The sequence below is a fragment of the Piliocolobus tephrosceles genome, chromosome 3 (genome assembly GCF_002776525.5).
Source record: "Piliocolobus tephrosceles isolate RC106 chromosome 3, ASM277652v3, whole genome shotgun sequence".
Taxonomy (NCBI): domain Eukaryota; kingdom Metazoa; phylum Chordata; class Mammalia; order Primates; family Cercopithecidae; genus Piliocolobus; species Piliocolobus tephrosceles.
Genome location: NC_045436.1, coordinates 175,247,693 through 175,264,735, shown reverse-complemented (window position 1 = coordinate 175,264,735; position 17,043 = coordinate 175,247,693). Strand labels below are relative to the sequence as shown.

General features: G+C 40.7%; 1 protein-coding gene across 1 annotated transcript in view; it reads right to left on the bottom strand.

Annotated features, from left to right (window-relative positions):
* Positions 1-17,043, bottom strand: part of CLNK (cytokine dependent hematopoietic cell linker) — a 197,942-nt gene that overhangs the window by 68,645 nt on the left and 112,254 nt on the right. Inside the window, exons 6-8 of the mRNA XM_023206703.2 lie at positions 14,551-14,692; positions 13,213-13,319; positions 6,959-7,004 (exon numbers count right to left, since the gene is read on the bottom strand). Coding sequence (XP_023062471.2) covers positions 6,959-7,004; positions 13,213-13,319; positions 14,551-14,692 — 295 coding nt within the window. The remainder of the gene's footprint in view (positions 1-6,958; positions 7,005-13,212; positions 13,320-14,550; positions 14,693-17,043) is intronic.

Here is a 17,043-nt window from a genome sequence, read left to right as displayed (position 1 = left end):
AGTGTTGAGCACATAAGAGGTTTTAAATATTATTGTTTGAATTATGATGAAATAAGGTATATTCCCCCTCTAGGTGAAACTGCCTTTGCAAAGATCAGTGAGAGAATTATATATATATATATTTTTAAGACTGAGTCTTACTCTGTCACCCAGGCTGGAGTGCAGTGGTGTGATGTTGGCTCACTGCAACCTCCGCCTCCCAGGTTCAAGCAATTCTCCTGCCTCAACCTCCCGAGTAGCTGGGATGACAGCACGCCGGGCTAATTTTTTGTACTTTTTAATTTTTTAGTACAGACAGGGTTTCACCGTGTTAGCCAGGATGGTCTCGATCTCCTGACCTTGTGATCCGCCTGCCTCAGCCTCCCAAAGTGCTGGGATTAGAGGCGTGAGCCACTGCGCCCGGGCGAGAATTACATTAATAGTAAGCTGAGTTAACTCACGCCCCATCTTGTCTTTCCCTTAATTACTCCTGGGCTATTGGGCAAAGCTAACTTTGGAAGACATTCAGGTTATAGTTTAAATAATAATAGGCCTTGCCCCAAAGTCCACCACTTTTGTAAAGCTAATGGGAAGCCATCAGGCTGGGGAGATGAGAATAGCCTGAGTCCAGCTAAGGCGCAGACATAAACGATTGTCAGCCATTATTCCCGAGGTTATAAGACATGCAATTTCCCCAGTTATTCCTGAAAATAACACCACTATTGTAGATTGACCTTTGGAGATGTCTTTCCCGGTTTTTTGCATGCATGTCTGACATCCATGGTTCCACCTAAACCCAATGGCTCCACCTTACCGCCAACCCCTTTCCTGTGGCCCCACCCAGAAGCAATTCACCTGCTGGAAGACAGCTTCAAACCCCTATGATTTCATCTCCACCCCAACCAATCAGCAGCAAGCACCTGTTACCTGCCCTCCCATCCCTTCCCCCAAACTGCCTTTGAAAACCCCTAACCTGTGAGCTTTGAATGAGATGATTTGAGTATGAACATCTCCCACGTGGTGTGGCCAGCCTCGTGTCTATTAAACTCTTTCTCTATGGCAGTGCCCTGGTCTCTCTTTATGCAGTAGGCAGGAAGAACCCTTCGGGTGGTTACATGTGTGCCCATTTTCATCCTGCATTATAATATTCTCTATCCTTTCCATACAAGCAGCTTTTACTAGAGCAATTTCATGTTTATTATTAATGGCCTTTTCTTCACATTGTGATGTAGGATATGGCATTAGAAAAACTAAGTAGAGAAGAGACAGGGCAAGCTTATCACTGTCCATCCCTTCCCCAGGGACTGGCAGGAAGGGGAGGGAGAGCATGCAGGGGCGGAAGCATTTACGTTCACAAGCTGTCTGTAGATGTGGCTTTCATAGATTGAGGAATATCCGCCCCAAACAATGGATCATTTATAACCCCCGAGACACTACTCAGAATAGGAAATGTACCGTGAACCTAGAAATGATACTAATATATGAGCCAATCTAGGCTTTTCTAAAATGTGTTCTAAGGAGCATGGGCCAAACAATGTGATCCAAGAAAAAACAGGTTCCATGGACACTTCAGTTACAATGCTCCATGCCATATCCCCGTCTTGGAGATCTACAATGCTCTAAAAACTTGGGCAGTAAAGAGATCTGTTTATTTTTGTTTAACTCAGTGTTTCTCAAGATTAGTGCATCTGGAGTTTCCCTTTTATTTGTTTTATTTTATTTTTTTCTGATACGGAGTCTTGCTCTGTTGCCCAGACTGGAGTGCAGTGGCACAATCTCGGCTCACTGCAACCTCTGCCTCCCAGGGTCAGGCAATTGTCCTGCCTCAGCCTCCCGAGTAGCTGGGACTACATGTGCACATCATGACGCCCAGCTAATTTTTTGTATTTTTAGTAGAGATGGGGTGTCACCATGTTGGCCAGGCTGGTCTCAAACTCCTAACCTCAGGAGATCCGCCTGCCTCGGCCTCCCGAAATGCTGGGATTACAGGTGTGAGCCACCGTGCTTGGCCTTCCGTTTTATTTAATATGATTCTCTACATCTCACCCAATTAATTTCAGATAACTGTACTTTGAGCTACTTAGAGCTTCATTCATTTCATCTTAGAGCAAGGACCAATGGGAGGATGTTGTAGGAAGACATTGTTCCTCATATTTTGCTGAAAGTAAAGAGTTGGGGCTTCTTAAAGGTAGGGTGTGCTTCCTGGGAAGGGGGTGAGGCTCTTGACCAACTCAGTTATCTGTGAGGGATGCTATGCATCAGTTACAACGAGGGGCTGGATTGTGGAGATGCTGCTATTTTAAAACTTTTGATTAAATATACCAAATAACCCTTCCATTCTGCTGGCTTGCACATAAGACATGAAGGTACAGAGGCTGCTTGTCCCAGTTTACCCCAGATGTCTCTGGTTTTAATTTGGAATGTCCTACTTCTGAAGAACCCCTCCATCCAGAGCAAACTGGGATGGTTGATTCCAGTGAACACCCCAACATTACAAGGAAAATAAAAAATGCTTTTCATTATGCATGTACCTCAAGCCGTTTTGAAATGGTTTCATGGGGAAGGCCATATTTTGCCTATGTTAAAGGCAGTTCTTGTACATTGCAATTCTATTGGGGAATTATTATTTGGGAGATATAAATTTTCTGGACCTTCCTTTATTAAATACCTTGTTCTTCAGTCTCCTGTTTCTGCCTACTTTATATTTCTCTATCAGAAAATAAATTTGTTACATCAAGCAGTTACAGATTCCTTTTCTTTTCTCTGAGCTGTATTATTTTTCTTGTGTGGTGGTGAGACCAAATGCTGTCCTGTAGTTCAATTAGTGAGTGATTTCATGAAGTTAATAATGTTAACTTTGAGTGAGCATTATATCAATGTCTCTGTTACTTTTGAGCCATGTGTTGTGGCTGAAATACATTTACATGTAAAATGCTAGGGGAATAATATTACATTTATTTCTGATGAATTCTGCAACCTCAGGCGTGTTATTTCTGCAAAGGATAGAAAATACCAAATTTCGTCGTTATTGCAATATTGTGTGTTGCCAAGTTCTGCCACTAGGGAGCAGTATCATCTATCAACTCACTCTGGCACTGACTGCGCTTTGTATAGTCTCGATGAATGGGATGTTCGTTACCAAATGAGAGGGAGAGTTTGCAGAAAGCATTTTATACACTAGCAAATACAGAAAACCCTGGCAACGTTACCATAGTGGAATAAACCTTGGCTCTGGTCTTGTGACTACTTGCTGATGGCCTTGAGCAAGCCACTTCCCTTGCTAAGCTTCCTTGTGTAAAATGAGGGAATTGACCCAGATTAAACTCATTTCTGATTCTAATTTCTTCAGCATCTAAACTTGTCTAAAAGCAAACTAGTATAAAGGTCTTTTGATGGCATTTTGTGGAATTCTACTTTGCTTCTTTTCAGTCAGCTTATGTTTCTGGATATACAGGTTCACTAGCCTATGCATAATTCTCTCTTTTATTTTCCTTCTTTTCTTGGAGGCATATTGTTTTTCTTTATAAATTCATTCTTGTATATGTATGCTTGTCACCTCAAAGGAAATTGGCTGAGAGTTTGTGCTTGGTTCACATCTACGGCAAAGAGAAAATGCAATTTAGCTTCCTTTATTCTCAGCTTTGGTTTCTCTAGAAAAATAAGCCACACTGTATTTGAAAATTATAGCTATCCCTATCTGAAAATAAGATGATTTCTTCTAGATCTATGGTTAATGCTAGTGGTTTGTCACACACAACTTGTATTCTAAATACTTTGCCCCCAAATAAACTTTTACCTATTTTTAGGAGTGAAAAACAAAAAGTCAAGCTTTAGGGAAGATAAGTTCTTGAAATCTGACAGTTTACAGATAATGTCAGAATATGATTGCAAGAAAAATGACATAAAATGTACATTAACATAAATCTATAACTGCTCAACTTGATGAAAAATATCACCATAAAATTCTGCCATTACTGAATCAACCGATTTTTTATGACATTTTTGTGAGAGTGAATAAATTATCTGAGAATGTGTTTGCATCAAAAATACAGAATTTTGTAATAAACACATAAATCATCCAAGCATTTTTCAGCAAGATGCCTGATCTGAAAATGGGGGGCATTCATATTAATTTCCCCCCTTCCAGCCTCGTTCTAGATATGGTACCTGAGAGCTCTGGATGGTAATGGGGAACCATCAGTGATGGAAATGTAGGCGAGGATGCTCTACATAAAATAACTCCTCTTGAAGAAGTCTTCTATGCAACCTGTCCCATCCGCAAAAGCCTCAACCTCTCTGAGCCTTGCTTTCACTGAAGTCCTCTTTGCAGTTGTGGCCTCAGTTTACAGTGGAGTCTGCTTTACACAACGCTCATATTTTTGTAGTCATGGGACCTAACATTCGCTATAAAACAGAGCACTAACTCAATCCTGAAAGATGTGTTTTCCTTGCTCTCTCTGAGGAACTGGTTTGTTTCTTGTAATGGGAAATTCGTATCACATAAGGAAGCTTGATTCCCTTTTTGCTTAGACTATCACGTAGCTCAGAGGCAAATTAACTGTTTAATTGTAGTAGAATTTAGTGATGTGTGCCTGAGGATCTTACATTTTATCTTTATTTTAATTATGTCATCTATGTAGATTTTCTTCTATTTTATTGTTCAAGCTTTTATTAACTAATATCTTTGTGAACTGAGGCAAAGGGTAAACATACAGATAGAGAGGTAAACAGACATATTGATATGTGGAATAATGGTCGAAGAAATTTCTGCAGTCAAAGAAGTGAGGGTGGATGCCCATAGTGAACTGTAAATAAGATGGCAATTATGAAGGTCATTTCTCATCTGATTTCTCTCCAGGACTCATTTCTTCATGAATGGCTACAAAGCATATTATTATGACTGAGGTCATTTTTGCAACAGTTGATTGTGGTCTGGTCTGTGATCCCTCTATGCTTCCCATCCCTTTCTCTGTTAAGAGGAGTGAAAATACTTTATATATTTCAGCAGGTGTTGTTCTTTAATGTGCTGGTTAAAGAAAAGGATAAGGGGCGGGGCGCGGTGGCTCACGCCTGTAATCCCAACATTTTGGGAGGCCGAGGCGGGCGGATCACGAGGTCAGGAGATCGAGACCATCCTGGCTAACACAGTGAAACCCCGTATCTACTAAAAATACAAAAAAAATTAGCCGGGGGAGGTGGCGGGCGTCTGTAGTCCCAGCTACTGGGGAGGCTGAGAAAGAAGAATGGCGTGAACCCGGGAGGCGGAGCTTGCAGTGAGCTGAGATCGCCCACTGCACTCCAGCCTGGGTGACAGAGCGAGACTCCATCTCAAAAAAAAAAAAAAAAAAAAAAGGGGGAGAAGGGCCAGGTGTAGTGGCTCACGCCTGTTAATCCCAGCATTTTGGGAGGCCTAGGTGGGTGGATCACGAGGTCAGGAGTTAGAGACCAGCCTGACCAACATGGTGAAAGCTAAAAATACAAAAATTAGCGGGGCGTGGTGGTGGGCATCTGTAATCCCAGCTACTCAGGAAGCTGGGGCAGGAGAATCTCTTGAGCCAGGGAGGCGGAGGTTGCACTGAGCCAAGATCAGGCCACTGCACTCCAGCCTGGGTAACAGAGTGAGACTCCGTCTCAAAAAAAAGAAAAAAAGAAAAGAAAAATTAATAAAATAAATAAATAAATAAATAAATAAATAAATAAATAAATAAATAAAAGGAGAACTCAGGTTAGGGGTCTTACTTAAGGTCAGACAGCCTGGGAGTGTGCCTTAGGTTTTGGCTACTCTCCCTCCCCTTTTCACTGCCCTGGCACTTCCTGCTATGAGTGTCTTCATTTGCCCTCCAGACCCTCCCTCCACCTTCACCTTCCTCTACACTGCTTTCTGCCTGGTGACACTGACCAGTAGGGACACACAGGTCCCTGTCCTCTCGTTTCTAGTTAGGTTTAGCCATTGGGAAGTCCCAGGAGGAGGTCACAGAGAGGTTGGAGGGAGATGTGGGGCGTTTACTCCCTTGGCCCCCTCCCCAAGAACTCTGCCTGGGCTGGTGGTGTCCCAGGACCAGTGGTCACGGCTCCCCTCCAGGCAGTGTGCTCCTTGTAGTTTTCAGTCACTGTTCCCTCATCCCTCTTAACCTAGGAGTGGGGCCAACCCTGCTGGTGTCAGCCATGGTTCTTTATTCTTCCCCCTATCCCACACTCACCTGGTAAGTAGTTGCTTTGCCATACATTTCCTTCAATTATCCTAATTTGAGTGTGCTGTCTATTGCCTGTTGGGACCCTAACTGGTACACTTTTCCATTAAAGAAAAGATGGCGCTAGTAATACATTATAGACAATAACATTAGACACATGAAAGGTGAATTTGATATGTTTCAGTTAATGGGTAAAGTGAATCTTGGCATTGTCATCTTTTCCAATCAAGCATCATAAAAGGAGATAGGGGCATGGGGGAAAATGATGAGAGAAGCTAAAATGGATACAATACCATTAAATGTCTGGCTTATCTTCCATTTATGCTTCTAGCACTACTGAAATTGATTATTTGCTTTCAGGCTCGTACCTGTATTTTCGTCTTCAAATTGAGTTGTTTTGCCTCAAGCCTTAAAATCTGTTTTCATATTAATTAATCAATGTTTTAAAATTAGATTTCTATCTTGTGACTTTTCTGAGGGTATGCTTGGAGAGATAACATGATTATATATTTAATGCAATCCATATGTTTCAAAACAATTCATTTCCAAAATTGCACAACAAAGAATGTGAATTTTTACAATCAATTTCTTCATCAAGAAGGAAGGCAATAAAAAGACATAAAGTGTGTGAGACTGTGTCTAAAATTAGTAGTTATTTCCTGAAGTGTTATTCAATAGATCGCCTTGTGTAAGGTCACCCATGACCACAAACAGCAATGCAAGATGATCTTAGAAGCAAAATACTATTTCCATACTTACATTTTACACTTTGAGTGACATGACCTTACCTTTAATGTTTTGGCTTCTGATGTCCTTGGAAATGGGCTTGTCCACCTGTACAAGACAATGTGGCACCATTATCTCTTCACTTGTGACTATGACCCCATCTGATGTCTTGACAAGTCTGTGGTTAGGTTCCCAAGGATAAACCCATAAGTCCCCGGGCTCTCTGGTTTTCAGTGTATGGTTGACTGTCAGCAAACACGTATAAATACATGCACCTCTGCCAGTGAAGGGTGCGGTGGCCTGAGTAGTGTTTGGTATAACAACACGCGGGGTTGAGAACCAATCCTGCCTCTATTGCTGGCTTTGGAAAACACATTGAGTATATTATGAACTTCAGATTTTTCATCTTTATCATAGGAAAAATGCTCATCATTCATGTCCCTGAGTTAACATAATGATCCATCTATGGGATCAGGTACATGAAAGCAATGAGGCAGGCAGGTCAGGGTATGGCCTCATGGGAAGGCCTGGGTTGGGATTTCACTTCCAGCTCGTGCTCACTCTGAGAACATGGCAAATTACTTAGCCTCAGTTTCCTGAGGTTCAGTTTCCTCATCTGTGAAATGGAGGTAACAAAGGCACTGATACCTTTTTGAGGATGGGAGGATAACACAGAACACAGCATGCACTGTGCCAAGAACATAGGTGTCGCTAACCACACTGAATACATGTATCACTATTAATATTATTAAAGACATTAGTGAACTATTAAGGGGTACCCAACTGGAAGACATAAGAGTGAACAAGATGAAGATCATAAAGGGTTCCCTATGTCTTTGAAAACCTTTAAGCCTAGGTTAATATTAATATTAGGGTTTTAGTATTAGTCTTTATTGGCACCAGGTTGAGTTGGGCAAGGTGGGTCAGGGGTTCGTTGAATCCCCTGTTACCTCTTATCCTCTGTGGAACATTGGACCACAGTATTTATGCCTGGAAAGGGCACGGCCCTTCTTCTTTTGATTATATCTAGTTAGGGGTTGAGTGTTGGTTGGATTTTTTTTTTCTTTATCGTGGCTATTGTTTTCTTCATTGCATCATCAGCTTCCAATTTCCAGGGTTACCTTGTGGGGACTGGGGTGCTGGATTTTTGTTTTCAATATTCTTGTGCACCTTGATCTTTTAGTCTTCCCTGTGTGCCTGCTCCACAGATCGAGTTTCTCTCGATGCTCATGCCCCACCCTGCGTTGCTAGCTTGGTCATGGAGGCAGGAGAAGTTTCCGTTGTCTTCACCTTAGGTGGGATTTGCTACCTTAGGTGGGACTGCTCCAAGCAGTCCCAAGAAGCAGTATTAGTACAGGATTCCCTGGCCCAGGAATATTTCCTATCCCTTCCCTGGGGCAATTCCCAATTTCTATCAAATAAATATTTACTAGTACCCACTAATATATCTGTGGAAATGCTAGATTATGAGGGAACAAAGAGAAATACCAACTTGGATTCACAGATACATTGTAACAGATTTTTCAGTTTGGGTACTATTGAGAATTGAGATTTGGGGCTGGAAAATTCTTGTGCCTTGTAGGATGCTTAGTAACGTCTCTGTCTTCTACCCACTAGATGTCAGTAGCACTCAGTCGTGACAACCAAAAATGTCACCAGGCTTTGTCAAAAGTCCCTTATGCGGGGGGGGGGGGGGGCAAAAACTTTCCACGGAGAACCACTGATCATAATGCAACATGTACCAGGTGTGGAAGACTGCATCATATGGCTTCCTTCGTAAGACTCCTCCAAAGGCACTGGCTACGTTCAGAGATGCAGGTCTGCGTGCGTTTGCACCCTGTGCTCACCTCCATCTGACCACTTCCTAGAACATGGAAACTGCCCATCTGGGTCACTGCCTCCTTCCTTAGACTGTGGGCACTGGCTCACCATCTTACCCCCATTGCTAAGCACAGTGCTAGGTACACAGCACCTGCTCAGTAAGTAGAAGGATGGGTAGTGGTTTAGGGCAAGACAGTTGTAACCCACCGAAGCAGTCTCGACAAGATCTTGCCTTTGTAAAAATTATTGAAGATCCATTTCTTTTTTTCTTTCTATTTTTTTTTTCTTTGAGACAGGGTCTCACTCTGTCGCTCAGGCTGGAGTTCACTCTGTCACCCAGGCTGGAATGCAGTGGCACAATTACAGCTCACCACAGCCTTGACCTCCCGGGCTCGAGCAATCCTTCCACTTTAGCCTCCCAAGTAGCTGGGACTACAGGCATGCATCACCATGCCCAGCTAATTTTTGTACTTTTTGTAGAGATGGGGTTTTACCATGTTATCCAGGCTGGTCTTAAACTTCTGGGCTCAAGCAATCCACCTGCCTCAGCCTCCCAAAACGTAGTGACTACAAGTGTGAGCCATCACACCTGGCTGAAGATCCATTTTACAGATAATCTCAACATAAATGTGCAGAACTAGTAAGAATCAACTCCGAGGAATGAGATTGTCACAAAAAAAGATAATCTGATTGCCATAAATATTTGATGTTTACAACACTGATTACAAAAGTTAAACTCCTCCCCCCCTTTTTCTTTCTGAGACAAGTTCTTGTTCTGTCACCCAGGCTAGAGTGAAGTGGCACGATCATGGCTCACTGCAGCCTCGATCTCCCAGGCTCAGGTGATCCTCCCATCTCAGCCCCCAGAGTAGCTGGGACTATAGGCGTGTGCCCCCATGCCCACCTATTTTTAATTTTTCATTTTTTTTTTAGAGATGAGATGTTTCTCTGTTACTCAGGCTGCTATTGAGCTCTGGGGTCAAGGAATTCACCCACCTCAGCTTCCCAGAATGTTGGGATTAGGGGCATCAACTACTGCACTTGGCTAAAACTCCCTCGTTATCTGAACTGAGGCCAAACACTTGTTGAATTTATGAGACAATTCCCCTCTGAAATTTTGCTCACCTTGCCCTATCCTTTCTCCTCACATGATTTCATTTGAGTTAATGTGCTGAAATTGTAGTTCCACCTGCAAAGTGATCTAGCCAAAGGAAGAAACTTGTTTTTAACAGGAAGCTACAAAGATGATTTGAAGGAATAGAAAGTGTAAGAATAAAGGCTTACATCCTGGCATAGTTGTTTTTAAAAAAATCAAATGAGAATTATTCTTTGTAAAAAAAAATTATATTCATGAAGCCTTACCTATATAAAAAGGGACTGTCAGTCATTTACAGGGAAAGTTCAGCTCAACTTTTTAGTTCAGCGTTCTCTACTTTATAACCAGACCAGAACTGTGTCTTCAGTCACTGGTCCAATCTCTCTGGAATTCTCGTTCCTTGGCCACGCTTTATGCTCTGGTCATGAGTGTCCTGAAATGCTGCCCTCCCTCTCAGACAGCCCCTGGGGGACTGCCCTAGATGCAGATCTTGATGATAGCAGCAAATAGTAGCAGGAAAATAGCAGAATTTTGAAGGCCAGACTGAGAAAGTCTTCTCTGTGAACAGAAGTTGAACTGGGGAAAGACTGGGTCTCTTTTCCTACTAAACAGTTATTTATTTTTAAAGCTTGAGTTCAAATGATTGAAAGTATGTTATTTTCCATTCATTTAACCAGTATCTATTGAGAACCTCTTACAAAGGCACCATGCTAGGTGTGGAGGCTAAAATAGCACCTGACCTCATAGAGATGTCCTCTATGGACAGATTTGCTTTATGCTTCAGGCTGGAAGCACAAAGATGCATTTCTTGGGTCTTACTGAACATCCATTTCTTTTCTTTTTCTTTTTTTTTTTTTTTGAGACAGGGTCTCACTCTGTTGCCCAGGCTGAAGTTCAGTGGTGCTATCTCAGCTCACTGCAGCCTTGACCTCCCAGGCTCAAATGATCCTCCCACCTCAGCCTATGTGCTGGAAGCACATGGAAATAGTGTTTTCTATGTATTACTACAACAGCGATGGGATTTTATAGGTAAGACCATGAAGGCTCAGAGAGGGTGAGTAACAGACCCAAAGGCACACAGTTTATAAAATTTGAGCCATTAAAATGGGAGTGATATTCATCTTTCGAGTTTTGTTTTTGTTTTTGTTTTTGAGATGGAGTCTCACACAGTCGCCAGACTGGAGTGCAGTGGCATGATCTCGGTTCACTGCAACCTCTGCCTCCCAGGTTCAAGTGATTCTCTTGTCTCAGCCTCCAGAGTAGCAGGGATTACAGGCGTCCGCCACCACACCTGGCTAATTTTTGTATTTTTAGTAGAAATGGGATTTCACCATGTTGGTCAGGCGGGTCTCGAACTCCTGACCTTGTGATCCTCCCACGTTGGCCTCCCAAAATGCTAGGATTATAGGAGTGAGCCATCACCCCTCCGCAAGATTGTTTTAAGGATTAAATTTCATTTGATTCTTTTAATCCAATCTCTACTGAGGATTTCTTTCCTTGATCTTCCTTGTCCTGCATTATCACGATTTTTTGAAGCACACTTCCTTATCTACTGTCTATCTATTGTGTATTTATTTATCACTGGTCTCCTACCAGTGATACTAGCATGTATGTTTCACGAGCACAGGGAACTGGCCATTCATGGATATGTCTTTAGAGTCTATAATTGTGTCTGATCCTAGCAGGCACCGATGACAGTTCTTGAATGAATTTGTTGAGTGAATGATTGAAGTGTTTAGCTTCAATCATTGTTGTGCCCGTGTAAAAAGGAAGTGTTTGATTTTTCATCACTCATCTTGTTCCTTCAGTCTCTATCAGATATCTTCTGTGTAAATGGTTGGTGTTGCCTGGTAAAATTTGTAATTTCATTTTTCTGTCCAAATTAACAGAAGCCCTCAAGTTAAACAGACAATGTGAATATGTAATATGTGAGGAATATTCAAAAGCATGTTAATACTCATTAATAACTGTAGTGCAAACTAAAAAAGAATAGTGAAATCCCTGTTTAAAAAATACTACTGAAAAAGTAATAGCCAGTTTTGGTGATATTTCTAAGAGGTGGACCTTCCTAAACAGAGTTTCTGGGAGGGTAAATGGAAACAATTTTTTAGAAAGGAAATTTTACAATACATACTAAAAGGCTTTAAAATGTCTTCACTCAATGGTTTAGTAAAATAATTGAAAATCCCGTAATGGGTTATACTTTATCTATAAAAATTATGCCTGTGAATGCTTGTTTATCACATGGGAAATTGTTTTATGCCAGAACTTAATGTGAGAAGAAAAATAATGCAGGTATATGCTGAACAATGAGACTTCCCTTGTATGACAGATATGTGCATAGAAAATACTGACAATGGCCAGCTGCGGTGGCTCACCCTCATAATCCCAGCACTTTGGGAGGCCAAGGCGGGTGCATCACTAGGTCAGGATTTCGAGACCAGCCTGACCAACATGGTGAAATCCCATCTCTAATTAAAATACAAAAATTAGCCCGGCGTGGTGACGTGCACCTGTAATCCCAGCTACTCAGGAGGCTGAAGCAGGAGAATCGCTTGAACCTGGGAGGCAGAAGATGCAGTGAGCTGACAATGAGCCACTGCACTCTAGCCTGGGTGACATAGCGAAACTCTGTCTCAAAAAAAAAAAAAAAAAAAAAAACTGATAATGAAGTGTACCAAAATGCTATGACCAATAATTGCAATTCCAGGGGGTGATCATTTGTATTTTATGCCTTTCTGGATTAAGAAAATTAAGTGTTAGCAAATGTTTTATTAAAAATAAAATTCTATGTATGCATTTAGGGCATTTGCATTTACTAGTTCTTTTTCTTTTCTTTTCTTTCTTTTTTTTTTTTTTTGAGACGAGTCTCACTCTGGCACCCAAGCTGGAGTGCAGTGGTGCAAAATTATCTTTTGTAGCTTCCAAACAGCATTTTGAAATAAGCATTGTAGGATTTTCTGTTTTCTCCTGTTTGGCAGATAAAATTACAAGGAGGCTTAGAGAGGTTTCATGACTTACTTATTACCTCCCCACTCATGACTTACTTATTACCTCAACCACATTGGGCTGAGATGCTGGGCAAAATCTTACATTATGATCAGAAAGATTTGAGTTCATGTTCTTTCTCTGGAGAGTGCGATGAGCGTTAGCTGAGGTGCATGTGAAAGTCCTTAGCCTGCTCTCTGGCTCACAATCTTCAACACATCTGAATTTCCTCCTTTCTAGAGGCAGGGCCATGATGCTATCAGGCATAAGAGTCACCTCCCATCCACCTCAACGTGCTTGACCTGCTCTTTCCCTAATGAGATGGCCTGGGGGACAGGAGATGCGGCAGTTTCTGGCTGGTTAGGAAGAGCCCTACGCATGTTTGGGTCACAAGGTCCAGCCTTTACTCACTCTTTCCAACCTCGTCTGTGTGTTCCAGGTCTGCTGTCCAATGGGGATAGAGGTCCTGGTGTCTAACGGAAGGGGAGTGTTCATTGCGACTTTGAAATAGCGTGTATCTGTGCAAACAGAAACATACGGAAGTCATACCTTACGTGGACTCAGCACACTACAATTTCCAAAGTATTTGCACATCTACAAACTCACTGGATCATCACAATGTAAGTACGAGGCAAGCAATTCTGCTTTCATTTAACAGAGTAGGAGATTGATGTATGAAGAGAAGAAATTGCTCTTCTCAGTGTACACAAATAAATGCCAAAGTTTGAACTTGAACATTCTTCATTTTCTCATTCATCTTAGAAATTCTATAATTCTTGCAAGATTTGGGCTATGCCATGCCCTTTAAAAATCTTACTAAATCCTACCCAGCCACACCCCATTCCAGCTCTCCTTTCTATATTACACACTTAGCATATTCTATCACATTCATCGGTTGAGCTGCCTGTTTCTGCCACGAGACTGCACCTTCCTGAGGTAAGGATCATGCATTGTTTGCCTCTGTGTCCACCGATCAATCCTAACATGGAAAATGGCACATAGTAGATGCTCAGTGAATGCTTATCGAATGAATGAACAAAAAAAGTCATCATCATTTACAAGATGACTTTCTCCAAATACACTTCTATAGATTCACTTTAGTGATTCAGGCCCTCAGAAATTGTGAATGCTTCCTCTTTCCCCTTACAATAGGGTGCTTTATCTCAAGGAACTTGCTGAAGCTGCCCTTTGTGCTACAGTTAGAGACAGAGGCGGGTGTGAAATTAAGTCCTCTTTATTCTTAACAATTGCAGCTTTGCTGCCATGCCCTGCTGATGCTCTTAGGCTGGCTGGCTGCACAATGAATTAACCAAGTTAAAAAGTCTTTTTTTTTTCATTCTACTCCCCTCTATGCAGACCTATTTAACATTTCCCATGCTGCCGCATCCCTGCCTATCCACCCTCCGTTATGCTCATCAGTTGTTCCTAGGGCTCAAGGAGAACATCATGATAATAATAGTGACGATTACAAATCTCTGGCTTGGTACCAGGTCCTCTGGTGAGAACTCAACATGCGTCATTCACGTAATCTTCAAAAGAACTCTCTGGGGCAACTTCTATTATTATGAACCCTGTTTTCAGAAAGAGAAAGTGAATTGGAGAGACTTTCTCAAGGTCACACAGCTAGTAAGCCATGCGGGCAGATGTTAACCTAGGGTTGTATCATTCAGAAACCGCACCTTTAAATAGTGTGCAATATGGTGGCATGTACATGCATCTTCTTATTCTAGGCAGACCCCCAAATGTTACCTGCATATTCAGATTCCTTTATAGGCCGGGCTGGTAAAATTTTAATCGACTGCCATGTCTCTTCCATCCGAAGCTCAGGGTCATCATAGTCATCATCTTTGTGGCCTTTTGCTCCATCCAAGACTGCAGCAAAGTTTCTTTCCTAAGCAGGTGGTAACATTCCAGTGACTCAAAGGAAGACACAGTGTTGACAAAGACAGGCTACAGTGCTGGCTAGAGAAGTGGGATAGACTTTCTTAGCTGCAAGTAAAATATTTGAGAGTCTAGGTTCTGGGATCTTAAATAGAAGTTTAATTCTTGTGCTAGTGAGAATTCTAAAGATATCTCCCAATATTCCCATCTCTGATTACTCAATCAGTACTAATCTAGGTACTGCTGTGAAGGGACAGTGCAGATGTAATGAAGGTCACTAATCAGCTGACCTTAAAATGGGCGGATTATCCTGGATTACCTGGGTGGGCCCAGGGTAATCACATGAACCCTTAGAAGCAGAAAGAGGACCTATTTGCAAATAAGATGATCTTGTATTTAAATAATTCACTAAAAAATTATTAGGACTAATAAATGATGCCTCAAGGTGTCAGAATACATGATTAATATACCAAGTTCAGTTGTATTTCTATATGCTAGTAATGACAATTTATATTTCTATAAATTAGTAATAACAAATTGAAAATAGAAATTAAGAAAATGGGCTAGGTGCAGTGGCTCATGTTTGTAATCCCAGAGCTTTGGGAGGCTGAGGTAGGAGGATTGCTTGAGGCTAGGAGTTTGAGAACAGCCTGAGCAACAGAGTGAGACCTCGTCTGTACAAAAATGTTTTAAAAAAGAAAACGATTATATTAGCATAGCATCAAGTAGAATAAAATATATGGAAATAAATTTAACAAAAGAAGTGCAAAACTTGTACTCTGGAAACTGCAAAACACTGTTGATAGTAATTTCAGAAGACCTAAGTAAATGGAAAGATGACCAATGATCATGGATTGAAGACTTAATCTTGTTAAAATAGAAATACTTTGCAAATTAATATACTGATTTATTTTGCAGAAATTGACAAGATAATCCTAAAATTCTTATGAAAATAAGAAGAACCAAGAATAGCCAAAACAATCTTGGGTAAAAAAAAAAGATAAAGTTGGAGGACTAACACTTATTTCAAAAGTTAGTACATAGATGCAGTAATCAAGACAATGTGGCATTGGTAGTAAGATAGACATGCAGATAATTGGAATATGATTGAGAGTCCAGAAATAAACCTTCACACTGAGGGTTAATTGATTTTTGAGAAGTGTACTAAGACAGTTCAATGGGTAGAAAGAATAGTCTTTCAACAGATAGTCCCGAGACAACTGGATATCCACATGCATCGTAGTGAAGTTGAACCTCTTTTTTATATCATATGCAAAAATTAAATGCAAATGGGCCATGAATATAAATGTAACAGATAAAACTATAAAACTCTTAAATATTGGAGTAAACTTCATTTCTTGGCTTAGGTAATGGTTTTTTAGATAGAACAAAAAATACAAGCAATAAAAGAAATAGATAAATTGGACTTAATTAAAATGAAAATCTGTGTACTTCAAAAGACCACAAAAAATAAAAAGGCAACTGTGGAATGAAGAAAATATTTGCAAATCATGTATCTGATAAGCAGATTAAATCCAGAATATATGAAAAACTCTTACAACGCAATGATTTAAAGATAAATAACCAAATTTTAAAGTGGGAAAAGGATCTGAATGGATATTTCTTCAAAGAAGATATACAAATCATCAATAATCCCCTGGAGAAATGCCATTAAGAAAATGCAAATCAAAAGCACAATGAGATATCAGCCATACACCACCAAAATGATTAAAAAAAAGACAGATAATAATCAGGACTGACAAGAATGTAGAGAATCTGAGACTCTCATGCATTGCTGAAGGGAATGTAATAGGGTACAGCTGCTGCAGAAAACACTTTGGCAGTTCCTCAAAAGGTTAAACACAGAGCTACCCTATAATCCAGTAATTCCACATTCATGCAAAAAGTAGCACATGTTTATAGCAGTATTATTCTTAATAGTAAAAAAAGTGGAAATAACCCAAATATCCATGAACTACTGCACAGGTAAATAAAGTGTTGTATAGTCATACAAAGGAATATTATTCAGCAATGAAAAGTAATAAAGTATTGATATATGCTATAACATGGATGAGCCTTGATAATATTATGGTAAATGAAAGAAGGGAGTCATATACAAAGTGGAATGTTGCATGATTCTATTTATTTGAAATGTCCAGAACAGGAAGATCTATAGATGAAGAGTAGATAAATATTTGCCAGCATCTGGGGGAAGAGGGAACTGGGTTTCATTTTGAGATGATAAAAATGTATTGATTGGAGTGTTGGTTATACAACTCTGCGAATATACTAAAAAACCATTGAATTGTACTCATAAAATGGGTAAACTGAATGGCATGTATATTTTATCTCAAAAAAAAA